Raw genomic sequence first — 22,624 nt, 5'->3', positions numbered from 1 at the left:
ACACAAACACAGCAACTGGTAACTAATTCACACACAAACACGACAACTGGTAACTAGCACACACAAACACGACAAGTGGTAACAAACACACAAACACGACAACTGGTAACACACACACAAAACTACGTGCGTCAGAGAATGGAAAATGTATAGAAGACAAAGGACCCAGGAATATAAGGAGATTAGTCGAAGAGCCAGAAACAAATATGCCCAGATACAGAGGAAAGACCAGCGGCAATACCAGCATGATATAACATCGAAAGCCAAATCTGACCCAAAGCTGTTGTATAGCCACATCAGGATCAAAACAAAGTTCAGTCAAGGACCTGGTAATCAGTCTGAGAAAGGAAGGAGGGAAGATGACAAGAAACAACAGAGAAATATATGAAGAGCACAACACGAGATATAAGGTATTTTCAGAGGAAACAGAGAGGATTTAAAGAAAGCGGAAAGGTGGGGGTACACCAACAAGTGCTGGACACAATACACACAACCAAGGAGGAGGTGAAGAGGCTGCTAAGTGAACTAGATACCTCAAAGACGGTGGGATCGGACATCTATCCATGGATCCTGAGGGAGAAGAGGCGCTATGTACCACTAACAACAATATTTAACACTTCTATCGAAACAGAGCAACTATCTGAGGTGTGGAAGACAGCAAATGTAGTATTAATTTTTTAAGAAAGGAGACAGCCTTAAACTACAGACTAGTATCACTGACATCTATGGTATGCAAAGTCATGGAGATGATTATCAGAAGAGTGGTGGAGCACCTAGAAAGGAACGAGTTTTTACATGATAACCAGCACGGTTCAGGGATAGGAAATCCTGTGTCACAAACCTACCGGAGCTTTACGACAAGGTAACAGAAGACAAGAGAGAGAGAGAGAGAGAGAGAGAGAGAGAGAGAGAGAGAGAGAGAGAGAGAAATAGGGGTAGATTGCATTTTCTTGGACTGTAAGAAGGCTTTCCACACAGTTCCGCATAAAAAACTAGTGCAAAAGCTAGAGGAGCAGGCAGAAATAACAGGAAACCGAAATGGATCAGAGAATACATGACAGGAAGGAAACAACGAGTGATGATACGTGACGAGTAGTCAAGAGTGGGGTTCCACAGGGGTCAGTCCTAGGGCCGGTGCCGTTTCTAGTATATGTAAATGACATGACGGAAGGAACAGATTCAGAGGTGTCCTTGTCTGCAGACGATGTGAAGCTAATGCGAAGAATTCAAATGGATGAGGATCAGGTTGGACTACAAAGGGATCTGGATAGACTGCAAGCCTGGTCCAGCAACTGGCTCCTGTAGTTTAACCCTACCAAGCACAAAGTCGTGAAGATTGGGGAACACGTCAAAGAAGACCGCAGACAGAGTACAGGCTAGGAAGCCAAAGACCGCAAACCTCACTCAAGAAAAAGAATCTTCCGGTGAGTATAATACTGAGCACATCTCCTGAGGCGCACATCAACAAAATAACTGCTGCAGCATATGGGCGCCTGGCAAACCTAAGAATAGTGTTTCGACACCTTAGTAAGGAATCGTGTACATCAGGCCCATATTGGAGTATGCAGCACAAGTATGGAACCCACACCTTGTGAAGCAAGCCAAAAAATTAGAGAAAGTGCAAAGGTTTGTAACGACACTAGTCCCGGAGCTAAGGGACTAGTGTCGGCTTACGAGGAGAGATTAAGGGAAATCGACCTGACAACACTGGAGGAGGGACAGGCGGGACATGATGACATAAAATATTGAGAGAACTTGACAAGGTGGATAAGGACAGGATGTTTCAGAGATGGGACACAGGAACAAGGGGTCACAACTGGAAGTTGAAAACTCAGATGAGTCACAGGGATGTTAGGAACTCTTTCTTCGGTCACAGAGTTGTCAGGAAGTGGAATAATCTGGAGAGTGATGTAGTGGAGGCATGATATATACATAGCTTTAAGAAGAGGTATGATAAAGCTCATGGAGCAGGGAGAGTGTGGACCTAGTAGCGACCAGCGAAGAGGCGGGGTCAGGAGCTGTGAATCGACTCCCGAAACCACAAATAAGCACAAATGGGTAAGTACACAAACGACAACTGGTAACTAACACACGCACACACACACACACACGGGTCAGGAGCTAGGACTCGACCCCTGCAACCTCAATTAGGTGAGTACACAGACACACACACACACACACTAGCAGCGACCAGTGAAGAGGTGGGGCCGGGAAACATGACCCGACCCCTGCAACCACAAATAGGTAAGTATAAATAAGTACACACTGACACATACACAACATAAAAAAGACAGAGGTAAGACAAATAAGACAACACTACAGACAGACACTTGCAAACAGACAGCGAGGATCAGGCACGTGCTGGGTTAATTAGTAAACGAAGTTCTTCAAGAACAGTCTCATCACTGTATTACTTTCACAACTGTAAGGAACACAAAGTATAAGAAACACAATGGTATTACTATCACAACTGTAAGGAACACAATGGTATTACTATCACAACTGTAAGGAACACAATGGTATTACTATCACAACTGTAAGGAACACAATGGTATTACTATCACAACTGTAAGGAACACAATGGTATTACTATCACAACTGTAAGGAACACAATGGTATTACTATCACAACTGTAAGGAACACAATGGTATTACTATCACAACTGTAAGGAACACAATGGTATTACTATCACAACTAAGGAACACAATGGTATTACTATCACAACTAAGGAACACAATGGTATTACTATCACAACTAAGGAACACAGTAGTATTACTATCACAACTGTAAGGAACACAGTAGTATTACTATCACAACTGTAAGGAACACAGTAGTATTACTATCACAACTGTAAGGAACACAGTAGTATTACTATCACAACTGTAAGGAACACAGTAGTATTACTATCACAACTGTAAGGAACACAGTAGTATTACTATCACAACTGTAAGGAACATAATATTACAATCACAAGTGTGAGACAGATGAGACGACCCTTACAACAGAGAGATGCCAAGTCGATGATGACACCACAACAACTGTTTATCTACGACAGATGAAATAACAAGTCTGGGGAATTTACAAAGAAACTTTCACTCTTCGTACCAATTCAATCAATCACGAAAATTATTGGAAACGCCCAAAATTTCTCAAATTGTACTCAGTGGAGCGCATGCGAGAAAGGTACGTCAGAATCTACGCTCTGGAAATAGTAAAGCAACTAGTTAAAAACAGCACGATGAAATTACTCATTACGGTAGCAAGAGAGACGGTAGATTTTACGAAACACCTCAGTAACCTCAGTAAAAACCAGGGCGCAGTAAATACACTAAGAGATAACTCACTAAGGCTTTTCACAACTCTCTCTTTAAATATAAGTGAAGAACTTGATATGGGAGGGAACTTGATTAATTCCTCCAGGAGGTCCCTAATCAGCTGGGCTATCTTGCCTACATTGGAGCCCACAAACAACCTAACTGATCAATACGTTAGTTATATGTAAATCACCACCACAACTACCAAAAAAAAAAAAAGAAACTATATGTGAATAAATGGTTTACAAAACCGATAAGTTGATAAATGATACATTTGCGCAACATTTAAGTATCTTTGTTCTGGAAACTTTTCGCCAGCCAGTGTCTTCTTCAGTTGACTACAGATTAAGGTGACAGATGATGAGGAGGAGCTTAAGAAAATCAGTCCCTCAGCCTGGAGTCGATGTGTTCAGTCTTGAGATTGATGGACTGAAAACATCGACTCCAGACCGACGGACTGATTACCTCAAACTCCTCATCATCTTTCACCTTTCTCTGCATTGGACCGAAGAAGCTTACGCGTGGTGTAATGTTTCCAGAATAAAGATACCCAAATGTTGCACAAGTCTCTTATTTATCAAATCCGCTTTACCTATATAATGAGAGATCAGGCGCTTCTTGCTTCCCTTGACAATGCCGCCCACTCACACGCCCTACAGAGGCTCTTCACGCCCACACCAGCTGATCACACTCCGTATCCTCTCCTCCACACCTTACTGATCACCTCTGATAAGTTACCATCAAGTTACGCCAAACAGAAGCCGAGCTGATCAGAATCACGTACGTCTCAATGTCATTCACTGCGATATACCGTCAAATGTCTTCCAGTGTAGACGAAATAAAGCAAAAGTAAAGTGTGAGTGAGGAAGTAACTCGTGCGAAGGGAGAGTGAACAGACGAGTAACTGAAAGTAAATAGAAAAGCAAGTGATGAGAAGAGAGTATTAGTGTGTGTGAACAAATGTCTTCCGTGGGAGCTGACTGATACAAAGATGGGAGTGGTGTTCAAGCTTCGTGTACTGTTCACCATCACCACTCCTAATGGTGAGACTTGTCTCTCTGCCACAACTTTATATATATATATATATATATATATATATATATATATATATATATATATATATATATATATATATATATATATATATATATATATATATATATATATATATATATATATATATATATATATATATATATATATTTAAAAGGACCACCTCTATAGCTGGAATGGGGACCCTCATCCTCAGAGAAGACAATAAACGTACCTCAGAGAAAACTCAAGGTTCTCCCCGGAGCTGTTTGAATATTTTCTTCTCCTACCACCCCCTATATTAGATATTCTATGTGAATATTTATTAATAAACAGAATACATTTACAGAAAAACATAAACATGAATACAATGGCACAATGTATCAAAGATCATGAATTTCCTCCAGCTCCTCCGAGGCTGGACGCGAGCCAAGTATGCAGTAAGCATTTCCCCTCTGGATGGCTACGCTGAGGCGCTGGAACATGAAAGTGACTGCCCTTGGGTCCCCGGTGGTGTTGATGAGTCTGGAACCCAATTCTTTAAGGAAACGTGTGGCATTTTTTCCCCATGATCCCAAGGTCTCTGATCCCACTGGGTCAAATTGATACTGTTGGCTTATGTCCCTGTACTTGCTGATCTTGTACTCCTCCCTGTGGTCAGCAGCTCCTCCCTGTCGCCCCACACTGTGATGGATATAGGTGTCAGCCAGTGTGGACACACAGGTATAGTCCCATGCTAAGAATTTGCCATTCTTCCAAGGATAGATGGTGATCCCGTCGGGGCGGTTTGCTGGGTTGTGGGTATTGTTGGTTGCTAGTGATCGGGGCTTCCTCTCGGCTGGGCATCCAGCTGTAGCAAGGGTTCTCTTAATGATGTCATTGGCCTCATTGTGTCTTGCATGCCAGCCCTTGGTTTTGGAACAGTTAAGACCATGTAGACCGTATTGGTCTGCTTGCGCTTCGCCGCAAATACACGTATAGTCTGTGTGAATTGGGGCAGCAAGGCGCAGAGCCACTGCAATACGGAGGGTCTTAGGGTCGAGTCGCGTTCCGATTGCCGATATGGGAACCGTTTGGAGGAAGTCCCCAGAGTGATGTGCGCTCACAGCCTGAAGACGGGCAATCTCCCTATCTGATGTTGCAGCCCTGAGCATGTTGGCAAGCACCTATGTAATGGAGTGAGTCACCCTGCCTCGGTGGGAAACGGTTGATCGGAGAAAAGAGACGTTAGCTTCAATTCCTCGAATTTAAAATCCTTCACCAGCATCCAGAACTATACGAAATAACTATATGAAGACCTACTCTTCCTTTGATATCACTTTACTCTCAGTTTTAGTGAGTCACTGCACACACAACACTTACACTGCAGTAGTTACCCTGGGAGGATCACTGAACACACAACACTTACACTGTAGTAGTTACCCTGGGAGGATCACTGAACACACAACACTTACACTGTAGTAGTTACCCTGGGAGGATCACTGAACACACAACACTTACACTGTAGTAGTTACCCTGGGAGGATCACTGAACACACAACACTTACACTGTAGTAGTTACCCTGGGAGGATCACTGAACACACAACACTTACACTGTAGTAGTTACCCTGGGAGGATCACTGAACACAACACTTACACCGTAGTAGTTACCCTGGGAGGATCACTGAACACACAACACTTATACTGTAGTAGTTACCCTGGGAGGATCACTGAACACACAACACTTATACTGTAGTAGTTACCCTGGGAGGATCACTGAACACAACACTTACACCGTAGTAGTTACCCTGGGAGGATCACTGAACACGCAACACTTACACCGTAGTAGTTACCCTTGGAGGATCACTGAACACAACACTTACACTGTAGTAGTTACCCTGGGAAGATCACTGAACACACAACACTTACACCGTAGTAGTTACCCTGGGAGGATCACTGAACACGCAACACTTACACCGTAGTAGTTACCCTTGGAGGATCACTGAACACAACACTTATACTGTAGTAGTTACCCTGGGAGGATCACTGAACACAACACTTGCACCGTAGTAGTTACCCTGGGAGGATCACCGAACACAACACTTACACTGTAGTAGTTACCCTGGGAGCATCACCGAACACACAACACTTACACTGTAGTAGTTACCCTGGGAGGATCACCGAACACACAACACTTACACTGTAGTAGTTACCCTGGGAGGATCACTGAACACACAACACTTATTCTGCAGTAGTTACCCTGGGAGCATCACCGAACACACAACACTTACACTGTAGTAGTTACCCTGGGAGGATCACCGAACACACAACACTTATTCTGCAGTAGTTACCCTGGGAGAATCGCTAACACAATCTAATATTTCCGAGAGAGAGAGAGAGAGAGAGAGAGAGAGAGAGAGAGACTGATTCTAACATTTTTTCAACTCTACCGTAAACATAACCAGCTACACTTGCACCCTCTGTTATAGTCATATTTTGACTCTACCTTCACGAGCACATGTCTGAGCGACATGGTGGAGCACAGTGCACGCCATCAGTTGCGTGTGCAACACATGGCACCGTGTACACGTAAACTTAGTGTACAATCTTCACTAGTGTACAACAGGATCTGGGGGTGTGTGACAGTAGGGGCACTCATGGTACTACTGGTGTGACAGTAGGGGTACTCATGGTACTTCTGGTGTGACAGTAGCAGCACTCATGGTACTACTGGTGTGACAGAAGGGGCACTCATGGTACTACTGGTGTGACAGTAGCAGCACTCATGGTACTACTGGTGTAACAGAAGGGGCACTCATGGTACTACTGGTGACAGTAGGTGTACTCATGGTACTACTGGTATGACAGTAGAGGTGCTTGTGGTACTACCGGTGTGACAGTCGGGGTGTTCATGGTACTACTGCTGTGACAGTAGAGGTACTTGTGGTACTACTGGTGTGACAATCGGGGTACTCATGGTGCTACTGCTGTGACAACAGTACTTGCGGTGCTACTGATGTGACAGTAAAGGTACTTGTGGTGCTACTGCTGTGACAGTAGAGGTACACTTTTGTGAGAGATACTTCTGTGAGAGGCACTTCTGTGGGAGATACTTCTGTGAGAGGCACTTCTATGAGGTACTTCTGTGAGGCACTTCTGTGAGAGGTACTTCTATGAGGTACTTCTGTGAGGCACTTCTGTGAGAGGTACTTCTGTGAGAAGCACTTCTGTGAGAGGCACTTTTTGGAGAAGCACTTTTGTGAGAGTAGAGACATAGTACAATGTTTGTCAAGAAAGATTATTATATTTTAGGGAAAACGATAAACCCGTAGGAGTCACAGCGGAGACCGAGAGGTAATCAGGTTAGATCCGAGGAAGGGAATGGTAACTCCAATTCCTTGAATAAAAAACTCTTCGTCGTCATTCCTAGCGCCCATCACATCCCATCTTTGAAGGGCTCTTCGTGTGGAAAAAATATCATTGGCTTCTGAAAGATATTTTATTAGGCTGCTGCTGTTGATGCTGTTGGTGCCGCTGTTGCTCCTGTTGTTGCTGCTGCGTCTGCTGTTACTGCTGCTGTTGTTGCTGCTGCGTCTGCTGTTACTGCTGCTGCGTCTGCTGCTGTTGTTGCTGCTGCGTCTGCTGTTACTGCTGTTGTTGTGCTGCGTTTGCTGTTACTGCTGCTGCGTCTGCTGTTGTTGCTGCTGTTGTTGCTGCTGTTGCTCCTGTTGTTGCTGCTGCGTCTGCTGTTACTGCTGCTGTTGCTCCTGTTGCTGCTGTGTCTGCTGCTGTTGTTGCTGCTGCTGCGTCTGCTGTTGTTGCTGCTGCGTCTGCTGTTACTGCTGCTGTTGCTCCTGTTGTTGCTGCTGCGTCTACTGCTGTTGTTGCTGCTGCTGCGTCTGCTGTTGTTGCTGCTGCGTCTGCTGTTACTGCTGCTTTTGTTGCTGCTGTGTCTGCTGTTACTGCTGCTGCGTCTGCTGTTACTGCTGCTGTTGCTCCTGTTGTTACTGCTGCTGTTGCTCCTGTTGTTACTACTACGTCTGTTGTTGCTGTTGTTTCTGCTGTTGCTGCTGCGTCTGCTGTTACTGCTGCTGTTGTTGCTGCTTTGCTCTTGTTGCTGCTGATGTTGCTCCTGTTGTTGTTGCTGCTGATGTTGCTCCTGTTGTTGTTGCTGCTGATGTTGCTCCTGTTGTTGTTGCTGCTGATGTTGCTCCTGTTGTTGTTGCTGCTGATGTTGCTCCTGTTGTTGTTGCTGCTGATGTTGCTCCTGTTGTTGTTGCTGCTGATGTTGCTCCTGTTGTTGTTGCTGCTGATGTTGCTCCTGTTGTTGTTGCTGCTGATGTTGCTCCTGTTGTTGTTGCTGCTGATGTTGCTCCTGTTGTTGTTGCTGCTGATGTTGCTCCTGTTGTTGTTGCTGCTGATGTTGCTCCTGTTGTTGTTGCTGCTGATGTTGCTCCTGTTGTTGTTGCTGCTGATGTTGCTCCTGTTGTTGTTGCTGCTGATGTTGCTCCTGTTGTTGTTGCTGCTGATGTTGCTCCTGTTGTTGTTGCTGCTGATGTTGCTCCTGTTGTTGTTGCTGCTGATGTTGCTCCTGTTGTTGTTGCTGCTGCCGCTGTTCTTGCTGATGCAGCTCCTGTATCAGTCACGTTTCCCCCAACTCTCGTTGCATTTACGCTATTCTGTGATGCAGTTTTTTTGATCTGTGACAAAGTGTTACTGTGAAGACACTGGTTTGTGATGTATAAGAGAGGGAGGCTGGCCACGAGGCAATACTTCACTGCTTCTTGCACTAACATCACCCAAAACATTGATCTCTCACTACAAGACACTGGTCTTCTCTCCACCTGGCACGGCTGACACTACCCTCCAACACGTTGTCACTACTCTCAGCTGAACACAAATTCTTGGGATGACGAGCTAAACAGCAGCTATTTTATTACAGTATACCAGTCAAATCCTGACTTCATTAAATTACCAGTTCAACCCTAGCTAATTTACTGTTAGGTCGGTGGCGGGCCTCACTCTGTGACATAGGCTGCCACTGATACCATCTGCCTTGACTTAATAGAATTTCCCCTTCTATCTGTTGCTATCTGCCAACATTACATAGTTTTTGACGACCCACGAGAACACAAAAGATCTAAAGATTTACTTTCATCCACATGTGGCTTGTTCTGTATGTATGTATATATGTAAAGTTCTAGATGTGGCACCTCCCTATATTAAAAAAAGATTATATACATATACATACACACATGGGGCGTGACACCTCGCCAAGCTTACCTAACCATGCTATCATTCATTCTCACTCATTATCCATCATTTTCTGCCTAATTTACCCCCTTTATTGGTCAGATGAGGCGCGTGGCGAGCTGTGTCATCTTCACTGATGGTTTGTTCAGTGTTGATACCTGATGCTGCCACACATGTCTGTGTGTGTATTCACCTGTTTGTGGCTGCAGGGGTCGATTCACAGCTCCTGCCTGTGTGTGTGTGTGTGTGTGTGTGTGTGTTATCTCCTTCTGATTGCTGGGTACTAGTCTCAGCTACTGACCCCGCTTCTTAAACTGGCACTTGTTAAACTTCCTCTAGTCTCGTGGGTCCTGTCATACCTCATCTTAAAACAACGTATGGAGTTTGTCGTCACTTTCTCGTTGAGGTCACTCTACTTCCTAACCATTATCAGGCTGAAGAAATACTGCCTGATATCCCTGCGACTCTATGTGTCTTTAACCTTCAACTATGACCTTGTGTACCCGTTCCCCATCTCATGAATAGTTTATCCCTGTCCACCCTATCAAGTCATCTGAATATTTTGTATGTCGCTGTCATGTCTCTCCTGTTCCTGTTTCTTTCAGTCTTTAAGGTCTTAAGGTTCAGTTTCTTTAGCCTTTCATCGTTCACCTTTATCAGTGACTGAGTCAGCACGATCACCTGACACCGAGACAAACCAGACATTAATATTAGTAGTGGTGATAAATAAGACACGTGTAACAGTAAGGTATCTTTATTCCGAAACGTTTCGCCTACACTGTAGTCTTCTTCAGTCAAGTACAGAGGAATCAGCAGAAGCAGTAGAAATGTCAAGATGCTATAATCAGTCACCCTTGAAGACGTAGTATCACCTCAATACTACTGAGGTGGCCAGACTGACCACTTCAACACTAGGTCTACAAGGGTGAAGGACCGATTATATCATCTTTACATCTCTACTGTTTCTGCCTCCTCTGTACATGACTGATGAAGCCTACAGTGTAGGTTAAAAGTTTCAGAATAAAAATACCCAAGTGTTGCACATGTGTCTTACTTATCAACTTGTCAGTATTGTATACCAATACCATATTCAACCGGTGGTGAGCTTAGAACCACAGGTACACAGATCTGGGTGGCAGTGGAGCATCACAAGTAGTTTAAGCTAGTAACAGTACTAAGTTAGTAGAGGCAGTTGTAGGTCATGTCTTCCACGCACCTTCACCTCTCCTGTCAATTCCTTACCAGTTTTCCAATACGGTATGGTATATTTTCCTCGTCTCCGTGCCAGCACGAGCTGAAGGTGAAAAGAGAGCCTTCTACTTTACTATCCTAGACTCGCACACCTCAATAACACACGACAGTCTTGAATTTATGTATCTAGTTCTTAAGAGACAGTCTCGGTGAGGACTATCAAGTCCTCTGCTAGCTGTCTTTCCCATGTACTCCTCTGTACATACCAGTGCGATTTCTCCAGTCTCTTGGCGTACTACATCACGCACTGGCCTGGAGTTTTACGACTCATTTGCCGCGAGTTCCATCCCCACCCGTACTGTGGTTTGTTTCGTTCTACATTATCAGGTGAGGATTCCATGCTGGTGCTGAATACTCCAAGATAACTTGACATATGTTGAGTATAATGCCGTTAACGACTCTCTGTTGAGATTTTTCAAAGCTAATCCTAGATTTGCCAAACAGTATTTACTGCAGAGGTTATCGCCTATTGAATGACTCCGGCGATATGCTCGGCACTGTGCTCACTCCCAGGTCTTGTTTCTTCAGTAATTTTTACAGCGTGAATATGATACTGGTATACAACACCGACAAGTTAGTTAGTTAAGTATCTTTATTTCGAAACGTTTTGCCTATACAGTAGAGTTCTTCAGTCGAATACAGATGAGGCAGTAGAAGCAATGAAGATGGAAAGACGATGTAATCAGTCTTTACATATCTAATGCTTCTTCTGCCTCCGCTGTACTTGGCTGAAGAAGTCTACTGTGTAGGCGAAACGTTTCTGAAGATACCTAACTGTTGCACACATGTATCTTACTTATCAAGGTTTACATCCTTTGTTACCCGAAACTATTCTCAGTTTCTGGTCCTCTTACTCACATCTTCATTACCTTGCATTTACTGAGACTATATTCCTGTAGCTACTTGTATGACGTTCAGTGGTAGTCTTGCCTGGTTCTTACCAGTTTTTATTCCCCTCGTTAACTTTACATCTGCAAACATGGATACATCTGTCTCTTCTGGTGTGTCAAAAACATCAGAAACAGTACTGGTCCTAATACAGAGCCTTGAGGAACTGTGTGTGTGTGTGTGTGTGTGTGTGTGTGTGTGTGTGTGTGTGTGTGTGCCACCTTGGATAAAACAAACATATAAGGGTTCTACCTTTGTTTTACACAAAGTGACACGCAAGCACACACACACGCACACACACACACACACAAACACACACACACACACACAGGCAGGATCCATACATAGCTTTCAGAAGAGGCATGACAAAGCTCATGGAGCAGGAAGAGTGACCTAGTAGCGACCAGTGAAGAGGCGGGGCCAGGAGCTGTGACTCTACCCCTGCAACCACAACTAGGTGAGTACACAAACACACCTACATGTCTTGCGTCACCCCCGAAAATGTTGAAGCGTATTCCTGAAGGATGAGTCACGTTTATGAACAGACATTACCAAACAGAAACTCAGCACGTTTACTGGAGACGCTGGCAACAAACACTGCCCTCTAGGTACAGTAACTGAACTAGTCACAACACTGACCTCTAGGTACAGCTACCTGAAGTAGTCACGACACTGCCCTCTAGGTACAGTAACTGAACTAGTCACAACAATGACCTCTAGATACAGTAACCTGAACTAGTCACAACACTGACCTCTAGATACAGTAACCTGAACTAGTCACAACACTGCCCTCTAGGTACAGTAACTGAACTAGTCACAACACTGACCTCTAGATACAGTAACCTAATCATAACATTGACCTCTAGATACACTAACCTAATCATAACATTGACCTCTAGGTACAGTAACCTGAACTAGTCACAACACTGACCTCTAGGTACAGTAACCTGAACTAGTCACAACACTGACCTCTAGGTACAGTAACCTGAACTAGTCACAACACTGACCTCTAGGTACAGTAACCTGAACTAAAGCGTTATAACACTGCCCTCTAGGTACCATAACCTGAACTATATAGTAATAACACTGACGTCTAGTAGTGAGAATAAACTGAAGCTAATGCTCAAAACAGTGCCCTTCAATGATCGTAACAATATAAATAATGTATATACATGGAGACGTATCTCTCAGTGTATATACATGGAGACGTATCTCTCAGTGTATATACATGGAGACGTATCTCTCAGTGTATATACATGGAGACGTATCTCTCAGTGTATATACATGGAGACGTATCTCTCAGTGTATATACATGGAGACGTATCTCTCAGTGTATATACATGGAGACGTATCTCTCAGTGTATATACATGGAGACGTATCTCTCAGTGTATATACATGGAGACGTATCTCTCAGTGTATATACATGGAGACGTATCTCTCAGTGTATATACATGGAGACGTATCTCTCAGTGTATATACATGGAGACGTATCTCTCAGTGTATATACATGGAGACGTATCTCTCAGTGTATATACATGGAGACGTATCTCTCAGTGTATATACATGGAGACGTATCTCTCAGTGTATATACATGGAGACGTATCTCTCAGTGTATATACATGGAGACGTATCTCTCAGTGTATATACATGGAGACGTATCTCTCAGTGTATATACATGGAGACGTATCTCTCAGTGTATATACATGAAGACGTATCTCTCAGTGTATATACATGGAGACGTATCTCTCAGTGTATATACATGGAGACGTATCTCTCAGTGTATATACATGGAGACGTATCTCTCAGTGTATATACATGGAGACGTATCTCTCAGTGTATATACATGGAGACGTATCTCTCAGTGTATATACATGGAGACGTATCTCTCAGTGTATATACATGGAGACGTATCTCTCAGTGTATATACATGGAGACGTATCTCTCAGTGTATATACATGGAGACGTATCTCTCAGTGTATATACATGGAGACGTATCTCTCAGTGTATATACATGGAGACGTATCTCTCAGTGTATATACATGGAGACGTATCTCTCAGTGTATATACATGGAGACGTATCTCTCAGTGTATATACATGGAGACGTATCTCTCAGTGTATATACATGGAGACGTATCTCTCAGTGTATATACATGAAGACGTATCTCTCAGTGTATATACATGGAGACGTATCTCTCAGTGTATATACATGGAGACGTATCTCTCAGTGTATATACATGGAGACGTATCTCTCAGTGTATATACATGGAGACGTATCTCTCAGTGTATATACATGAAGACGTATCTCTCAGTGTATATACATGGAGACGTATCTCTCAGTGTATATACATGGAGACGTATCTCTCAGTGTATATACATGGAGACGTATCTCTCAGTGTATATACATGAAGACGTATCTCTCAGTGTATATACATGAAGACGTATCTCTCAGTGTATATACATGGAGACGTATCTCTCAGTGTATATACATGGAGACGTATCTCTCAGTGTATATACATGGAGACGTATCTCTCAGTGTATATACATGGAGACGTATCTCTCAGTGTATATACATGGAGACGTATCTCTCAGTGTATATACATGGAGACGTATCTCTCAGTGTATATACATGGAGACGTATCTCTCAGTGTATATACATGGAGACGTATCTCTCAGTGTATATGCACAAAAAAACTCTCTCTCGGTTATCTCCGGTATTAAACTGCGTTAACGTTAACGTTAGTTTGTAAGGAAAATTGTCAGCTTAATAATACTTACAACTAAATCTGTAGTCTATACACCGAGAAGTACATATCCCTTTGTACACACACACACACACACACACACACACACACGTTGACAATTGAGTTTAGTCGTTATTTTAAGGAATTGCAATATTAATAACTGACATTCAGTAAGACAAGGATAACCCCATAGCAGTGTGTGTGTGTGTGTGTGTTTGTGTGTGTGTGTGTGTGTGTGTGTGTGTGTGTGTGTGTGTGTGTGTGTGTGTGTGTGTGTGTGTGTGTGTGTGTGTGTGCGCGAGACGACATGTGGCGTCAGAAAGGAATGTGAGAGAGGTGATGTCGTGAAGAGGGAAGGAAATGTGTGGAAGGTAAGAAGACGTCAGGATGGTAATGACGTCAGCATGGTAGTGACGTAACAATGGTCGTGACGTCAGCATGGTAGTGACGTAACAATAGTCGTGACGTCAGCATGGTAGTGACGTAACAATGGTAGGGGATGGGGGGGGGAGTAAGAAACATACAAGAGATCAATACAACATCAAATATGTTAACAAACTTCAGTGTTCACCATGACTGAACTATTTACTATGTTCATAATTAACAAACAATGCAACAACAAAAACTATTATTAGTGTAACTATTGTTATTATTAATACAGTAACTCTTATTATTACTGTAACTATAATCACTATTACTATATTATTACTACTACTGTCAATATTAATATATTATCATTATTACTGTAAATATTATTATTACTGTATTATTATTATTGCTAATCATTATTACTATAACTATAATTTTTATTACTACTGTAAATATTATTACTGGAACTATCACTGATCAACATTCATTTTCTGGTCAATAATATTAGAGATTTCAGGGTAAGTCTGTGGTTTTTATTCAATGTCATCGGTTTTGCTTGACTGGCTCTAATTCTTGATAAATTTGGTGTTCCATTGAAAAAAAACATAAAAGACGTGAAAAATATATTGATCAGGCGGAGCTAACTTACAAATTGCATTGAAATTATTGTCTAGCTCATGCAAGTCAAATCATGTAATAAATACTAGCACTTCATTATATATAATAACAGATTAACATAGTAAGATCATTTAGATACCACTAATTACTCCATGTTAAAACGTTGTTTGTAAGATTTTTTCTATGTTGGTCATTAGCACAGTATTGTTGAGCGAGAAACTGAGATATATACTGGTTACCATTGTGCAATAAGACATTTCAAGCTTCTAATGGAGCTGTGTATAAACAGCCGGCAATCACCTGGTCGATATTCAAGTTCCATTCGAAGAAGTATACACGTTCATCATCTTGGCTGAAGTAAGGAAGGAGTTCAACCTCTCTTGTCCGATAGACTGTTATTTTAACTTGTTGTTCTGGACAGTTCTTTTCTTTAGTGTGGATGCTAAAAGTTCAGATGCTGGCTTTGACAGACTGAGGTCACGTATCAGATCATTAAGTTCTTCTTGGGAGAACTGATGGGATGTTGAAATGTTTACTTCATATTCACTACCACTGTTACCACCTGTGTTACGTCCTAAACCCTGAGTTGCTTCAACATCTGACAACGGAAGGTCAGGCAGTGTTGTAAACACTGGTATGGTAACGTCTTCACTGTGTGGCACAGTGATCCTTGCTGACTCCAAATCAGGATATTCCCACTTGACTTTCTTGTATCGATTGAAACCTTTCACATTCACCACACAAAATAACACGAGTGGTGGTGGTTTTTCAGTTCTCTCCACACCATAGATACTCCCAAGTTTAAACTTTTCCTTTGCCTATTTTTCCACTGTCATAAGTATTCTACACAGGTTTTACAGACTATGGGGAGCCCAAGACTTGTCTTGTTCTCCAGCGCCACTCCAAAATAAGCAAGATAAGCTTGTTTTACAAAATCGGTGATTTTTCTATATTTTTGCAAAGAGTAATCGCCACAAATGTACCAAAATGCATTGGAATTATTTAATCAGGTTCTTCGTGAAGAACTCACGTTCCTCTGGAAAAAATAGCAAAATAAAGGCTACAATATCGTCAGGTAGTCGTTGTTGATATAATATTTAAGGAAAGGAGTTGTATCACTTAAAAATAAAATACTAATATTTATTACAACTATCCGTATATACAAACAGTCACTATATATACTGGCGTTACGGCTCAGTTCCCTGTTAACCCTTAAACGGTCCAAACAGATCGACGTTCAAATTCGTAGTGCTACAAAAATAGATCTATTTTTTTTTACATATTTTCAAATATAACAAAAAAAATGTAGATAAAAGTTTTTTACACGTTTTCACATGTAAAACAAAAAAAAAAGATCTACATTTTTTACATACTTTCAGATGTTGAAAAAACGTATATATACGTCTGGACCATTTAAGGGTTAACTGAGGGTAGATATGCAATATTTCACAAACCAGAGCCAATTTGAAAACCCTGTCATTTTCGAATTCAGCAACCCCAAAATATCCTAAATACCTTTGTTGCTGTTGACCAGTGTTATTGTTATTATTATTATTATTATCGCAACTATTGTTATTATTATAAGCGATAACCCCGTAAGTCATACACAGATGGGGAATGAGAGGTAATCAGGTTTGATTCTCGGTGAAGAGGAAAGTAGTTCCGAGTCCTTGGAGCAAGAGCCCTTCATTAAGGAACCCACTAGAAGGGTCAAAGAGGATCCAGTTAATTTATTCACTCACTAGTAGATATTGATCCAGTTAATTTATTCACTCACTAGTAGATATTGATCCAGTTAATTTATTCACTCACTAGTAGATACTGATCCAGTTAATTTATTCACTCACTAGTAGATACTGATCCAGTTAATTTATTCACTCACTAGTAGATACTGATCCAGTTAATTTATTCACTCACTAGTAGATACTGATCCAGTTAATTTATTCACTCACTAGTAGATACTGATCCAGTTAATTTATTCACTCACTAGTAGATATTGATCCAGTTAATTTACGAATCACTCAGTAGCAAGTGTGTATCTAGTTAACATCTAAATTATGGAGTAAATTCTGGCTGTAGTCACCAATATACAAGGTCAGATTGGAGGGGGGGGGGGAGAGAGAGAGAGAGAGAGAGAGAGAGAGAAAGAGAGAGAGAGAGAGAGAGAGAGAGAGAGAGAGAGAGAGAGAGAGAGAGAGAGAGAGAGGTAAAAACTATTGAAAGAGAGAGAGAGAGAGAGAGAGAGAGGTAAGTGTGGCGTCAGTGTGGTTGTCTGTTCTATGTAACCTTTCCTAGAAACCCAGGTAAGACACATTTACTTACAATGAGAGAGAGGAGAGAGAGAGAGAGGGAGAGGGAGAGAGAGAGAGAGAGAGAGAGAGAGAGAGAGAGAGAGAGAGAGAGAGAGAGAGAGAGAGAGAGAGAGAGAGAGAGAGGGAGAGAGAGAGAGAGAGAGAGAGAGAGAGAGAGAGAGAGAGAGGGAGAGAGAGAGAGGAGGGAGAGAGAGAGAGAGAGAGAGAGAGAGAGAGAGAGAGAGAGAGAGAGAGAGAGAGAGAGAGAGAGAGAGAGAGAGAGAGAGAGAGAGAGAGAGAGGTAAGTGTGGCGTCAGTGTGGTTGTCTGTCTCATGTAACCTTCCTAGAAACCCAGGTAAGACATATTTACTTTACAATGAGAGAGAGGAGAGAGAGAGAGAGAGGAGAGAGAGAGAGAGAGAGAGAGAGAGAGAGAGAGAGAGAGAGAGAGAGAGAGAGAGAGAGAGAGAGAGAGAGAGAGAGAGAGAGAGAGAGAGGGAGAGAGAGAGAGGGAGAGAGAGAGAGAGAGAGAGAGAGAGAGAGAGAGAGAGAGAGAGAGAGAGAGAGAGAGAGAGAGAGAGAGAGAGAGAGAGAGAGAGAGAGAGAATCTTGCTCAAATATTCCATAAACTGGCTCATACATCCCTTCCATAACTCAACATAATGTTTGGTAAACTTGTTGGAGTGTTCTATAAAATCGTTCGAATGATTCACAGATAAATTCAAACATTTCATCAACTGGTTCCCACGTTCCACGAACTCATCTGAACGATTTGTAAACTCGATCAAATTCTCCGCAATCCTACTAAAGTCATTCCGTAAACTCTCACCAGCGTTACGTACATTGTTCTTGCGAACCACACCACCAACCACAGCAACGTGAGCCACCCGTTTACTCTAACAAAGGACTCTTACAACTCTCGGAAAAACGTCTAGACGGTTAAAGAAACGTTTAATGTAAAAAAGCAATAAATGCTGCCTTCAGGCGTGAGAATATTATCCAGTAGAGGAATGGACCAAGTCGACCCTGAGGAAATTGTTCCACACGTGGTATGAAGCAACCTTGTCACTACCAGAGAGCTACACCCACACAACGGCACCGCCTTACTCTCAGACTTCATCATTTAAATACACACATTATCCCCCCGAAGGCACTTCGCTGCCGGGCATATCCTACGCATCCCTGTCTTCTAATATGTTTATTTTCCCCTATAATCTACCTTGTCTATAATTACTATCGTATTTGCTTTGTCTGCTTTAGTAAGGTGAAGTCCAGGATCTTTCCTTAATTCATGGTATAACTTAACAAATCTTTGATGACAACTGTGTTGCAGAGGTCTGAGCAAAGCTCAGAAATTTGTAAGTGAAGGTGAAAATTTGTTAGTGAAGGTTAAAAAATGGTAAGTGAAGGTGAAAATTTCTAAGTGGAGACGTTCCGTAAACAACTCATAGACGACGACTCAGGGACATGTAGTGATAGTGTGAGTCTCACTGTGATAAGTGACTCAAGACACCATGTCACTGATGAAACAGTAGACAAACAGTTATAATGTGTTAGTCATAGACACGAGAGAAACTACAAAGAGCGGGGCAGGAGCACCGTTAGCAGGTGACTAGGGGCGACATGTGTGTGCCCACGCCCCAGTCGTCAATCTCAAAATGACGATTCTTGTTGGAGGAACACTAGGGGTAAGACCCACGTCCTGCTGGGCCCTTGTGCAACATGCTGCTCGTCCGTAGGGCCCAACGGGCTCCTCACATATATACGATTAATATTATCTCTCAGTCCACAGCAGGATTCGAGCCAGCACACTCTGTATCAAAGTACATAGAACTTTGATACAGAGTGTGCAAGTTCTAATCCTGCTGTGGATAGAGATAATGTTTGTTAAGACTTCGCAAATTGTTAGGCATATATAAAACTACAAACATAAATGGATCACATCAATAATAACTGCAGCAATAGTATCAGCAAGAAATAATATTATGTTATTTTTAAAAGCAGTAAATAAGCGGTGTAATTAGTAGGCGTCATCAGAGAGCTAGGACCATATAATTTAACCTTAATGAATAACTTAATTGAAATGAACACTAGTCAGTGGTCAATAATAACGCACATGGAGATAAACTCGTAAAATTAATTGATCATATATTTCGACCCCAGCAGGAGGTCGAAATATTTATCGATTTTCGAAGTTTCTTAAACGTTTACCAACACTACGCATCAGATACTTCATATATTGTTGTGTTTCGTAACGACACTAATAAGGTTTATAAGTATAATCAGTATTACTAATTATATGTGATAAACACTTCATGGAAGCTCTATAGTTAAAGTAAGAAGAATTACAACGTACCATATACGTAGCATCTCATAATTAATACTGATGGTTAAACCTAACACTAGCATATACTGACCTCAAAATAACGAGAAAAGACTAACATGGTAAATTTAATGTTGACTAACAAAATATGGCGAGTTTCCTGTAACATTAACTAACAATATATCACGATAAACTGCCTTTAACATTAACTAACAATATATCACGATAAACTGCCTTTAACATTAACTAATAATATATCACGATAAACTGCCTTTAACATTAACTAACAATATATCACGATAAACTGCCTTTAACATTAACTAACAATATATCACGATAAACTGCCTTTAACATTAACTAACAATATATCACGATAAACTGCCTTTAACATTAACTAACAGAATCACATGATTACTTGCATTTAACGATATTAATAACAGAATAACATAAATTGACTTTAATGTTATCTACAAAAGATAAACCAAGCTTCACGCTGCATACAACAGAATATCATGATAAACTACCTTTAACGTTACCTATAACAGAATATCATGATAAACTACCTTTAACGTTACCTATAACAGAATATCATGATAAACTACCTTTAACGTTACCTATAACAGAATATCATGATAAACTACCTTTAACGTTACCTATAACAGAATATCATGATAAACTACCTTTAACGTTACCTATAACAGCATATCATGATAAACTACCTTTAACGTTACCTATAACAGAATATCATGATAAACTACCTTTAACGTTACCTATAACAGAATATCATGATAAACTACCTTTAACATTACCTATAACAGAATATCATGATAAACTACCTTTAACATTACCTATAACAGAATATCATGATAAACTACCTTTAATATTAGATGCAACAAAAATCGGCTACATGCCGACAAAAACAAACCTAATCCAATATAACATAAATCATTGACGTGATCTCACCGCCATTTCTTGTCAGGTTCCTTGTTGTGTCGCTGAAGTGTCCACATTTTGAAAAACACCTTGGAGGCTGCCGCCCCGGCTTAAGGGTATCTCTCTCTGGTCTCGGAGGTGAGTGATCTGTGGTAGGGTGTGTTCCTGTGTCCTCTTGAACTGGCCGGCGTGCGTTGTTGAGGTGTCTGGCTTTCTCAGGTCACTGCCAAAGATCATACGCTCAAGTCTTATGTCACTGCTGGCGTGTGAACACCTACGGCTTTTTAGAATATAATATTTACTGTCAGTTCACTTTTAAAAAAAGAGCTAAGTTGGTAGTGGTTAATATTTTTTTTTCACTGGTAAGACAACTTAGTTGACGCGTAGTTAATGAAGCTTAAGAGGTCAAAAAGATATATAATGAGGAATAGTGTATAAAATGTGAAACAGAGTATGCAATAAGGAACAGAATATGTAATGAACAAGAGAATATAATGAGACACAAGGTACAATCGACCACCCGTCTAGCAGCGTGGTCCACGCCACATTGAACGCCCGCCACCCCCACCCACACCAAGCTTCCACACATAAACACATACTCTTGTCGTACCGCAAAACATTCTCACTTTTACTGCTCACTACGTAATTGTTGGTCATGACAGAGGTTACTCAAACCCTCCATCAATCCCCGACTCACTGCAATGCTGTTTGATCGTAAATATTTGCCTGTGTGTTTTGTGCAGCCTAACTGGAAACGGGAGAAAACCTAAACAAAAAATATTACTTTTAAGTGAAGTTTTAGTTCTTGGTCCGTCTGTAAATTAATATTTTACAGTTCACGCGTGCCCCGGTGCCCCGTAGCTTGGTGGCAAAAGCTCTCGCTTCACACGGTGAGGGTCCTGGTTCGACTCCCGGGGAAGGGGTGGAAACATTGGATGTGTTTCCTTACACCGATTGTCTATGTCCACCCATCAGTAAAATAGGTACCTGGGTGTTAGTCGACTGGTGTGGGTGGCATCCTGGGACAAAACTGACCTAATTTGGCCGAAATGCTCAGCATAACAAGCAGCTTTCTATACAGCAGTATGTCATTGATGTCAGCTATGGTCTGTATACCTTGTACATGTACTGGTAGTGAATACGATATTATTATCATTATTATATAAGTAAAATTATAATGATTATATGAAACTACATATTCGGTAAATATTCTCACATTCTGACACAGCCATAATAGCAAGGATGGATGACACTGTACTGAGGGAGGGGAGAAAATACACTTTAATTCCATATAAACATTATAACGGGCATAAAACATCATGAACGTTACAATATGGAACCCATATGTTTTGAGTACTTTTTTGATATAGCAAATTCAATAAATTAACTTAATCTCAAGCACATATAACCAATGAATTAACAAGGGATATGTCCTGGAAAAATCAGTTAATAGTCCAAGTCGGACCTCAACGTCGTCATAAGTGTCATCCTATGTGCGGGTTATGTGTATTGAAAATATTAAATTTTGTAATCGGGGGGTGGGGGGGCTTCCGCCCCTCAGACTCCCGCCTAATAAACGTGAGTATAAAACTATGTTAAAATCTAATTTATTCGAGCTCCAGAATCCTT

At 41.5% G+C, this 22,624-nt stretch overlaps 1 protein-coding gene across 4 annotated transcripts in view; it reads right to left on the bottom strand.

The window, feature by feature from the left end:
- Positions 1-21,493, bottom strand: part of LOC128704138 (uncharacterized) — a 448,075-nt gene extending 426,582 nt beyond the window's left edge. The window contains exon 1 of one of the 4 annotated variants that reach the window (XR_011393848.1): positions 21,026-21,493. Coding sequence is in view for 2 of the 4 variants with exons in the window: in XM_070099084.1 (XP_069955185.1) it covers positions 21,026-21,072 (47 nt within the window). In the remaining 2 variants the exon portion in view is untranslated. The remainder of the gene's footprint in view (positions 1-21,025) is intronic. The other 3 variants (XR_011393847.1, XM_070099084.1, XM_070099085.1) reach the window with 3 other exon arrangements.
- Positions 21,494-22,624: the final 1,131 nt, after the last annotated feature.

This window comes from Cherax quadricarinatus, chromosome 66, assembly GCF_038502225.1.
Source record: "Cherax quadricarinatus isolate ZL_2023a chromosome 66, ASM3850222v1, whole genome shotgun sequence".
Lineage (NCBI taxonomy): Eukaryota > Metazoa > Arthropoda > Malacostraca > Decapoda > Parastacidae > Cherax > Cherax quadricarinatus.
The sequence above is the reverse complement of the archived record's forward strand: the minus strand, read 5'-3'. Positions and strand labels throughout refer to the sequence as shown.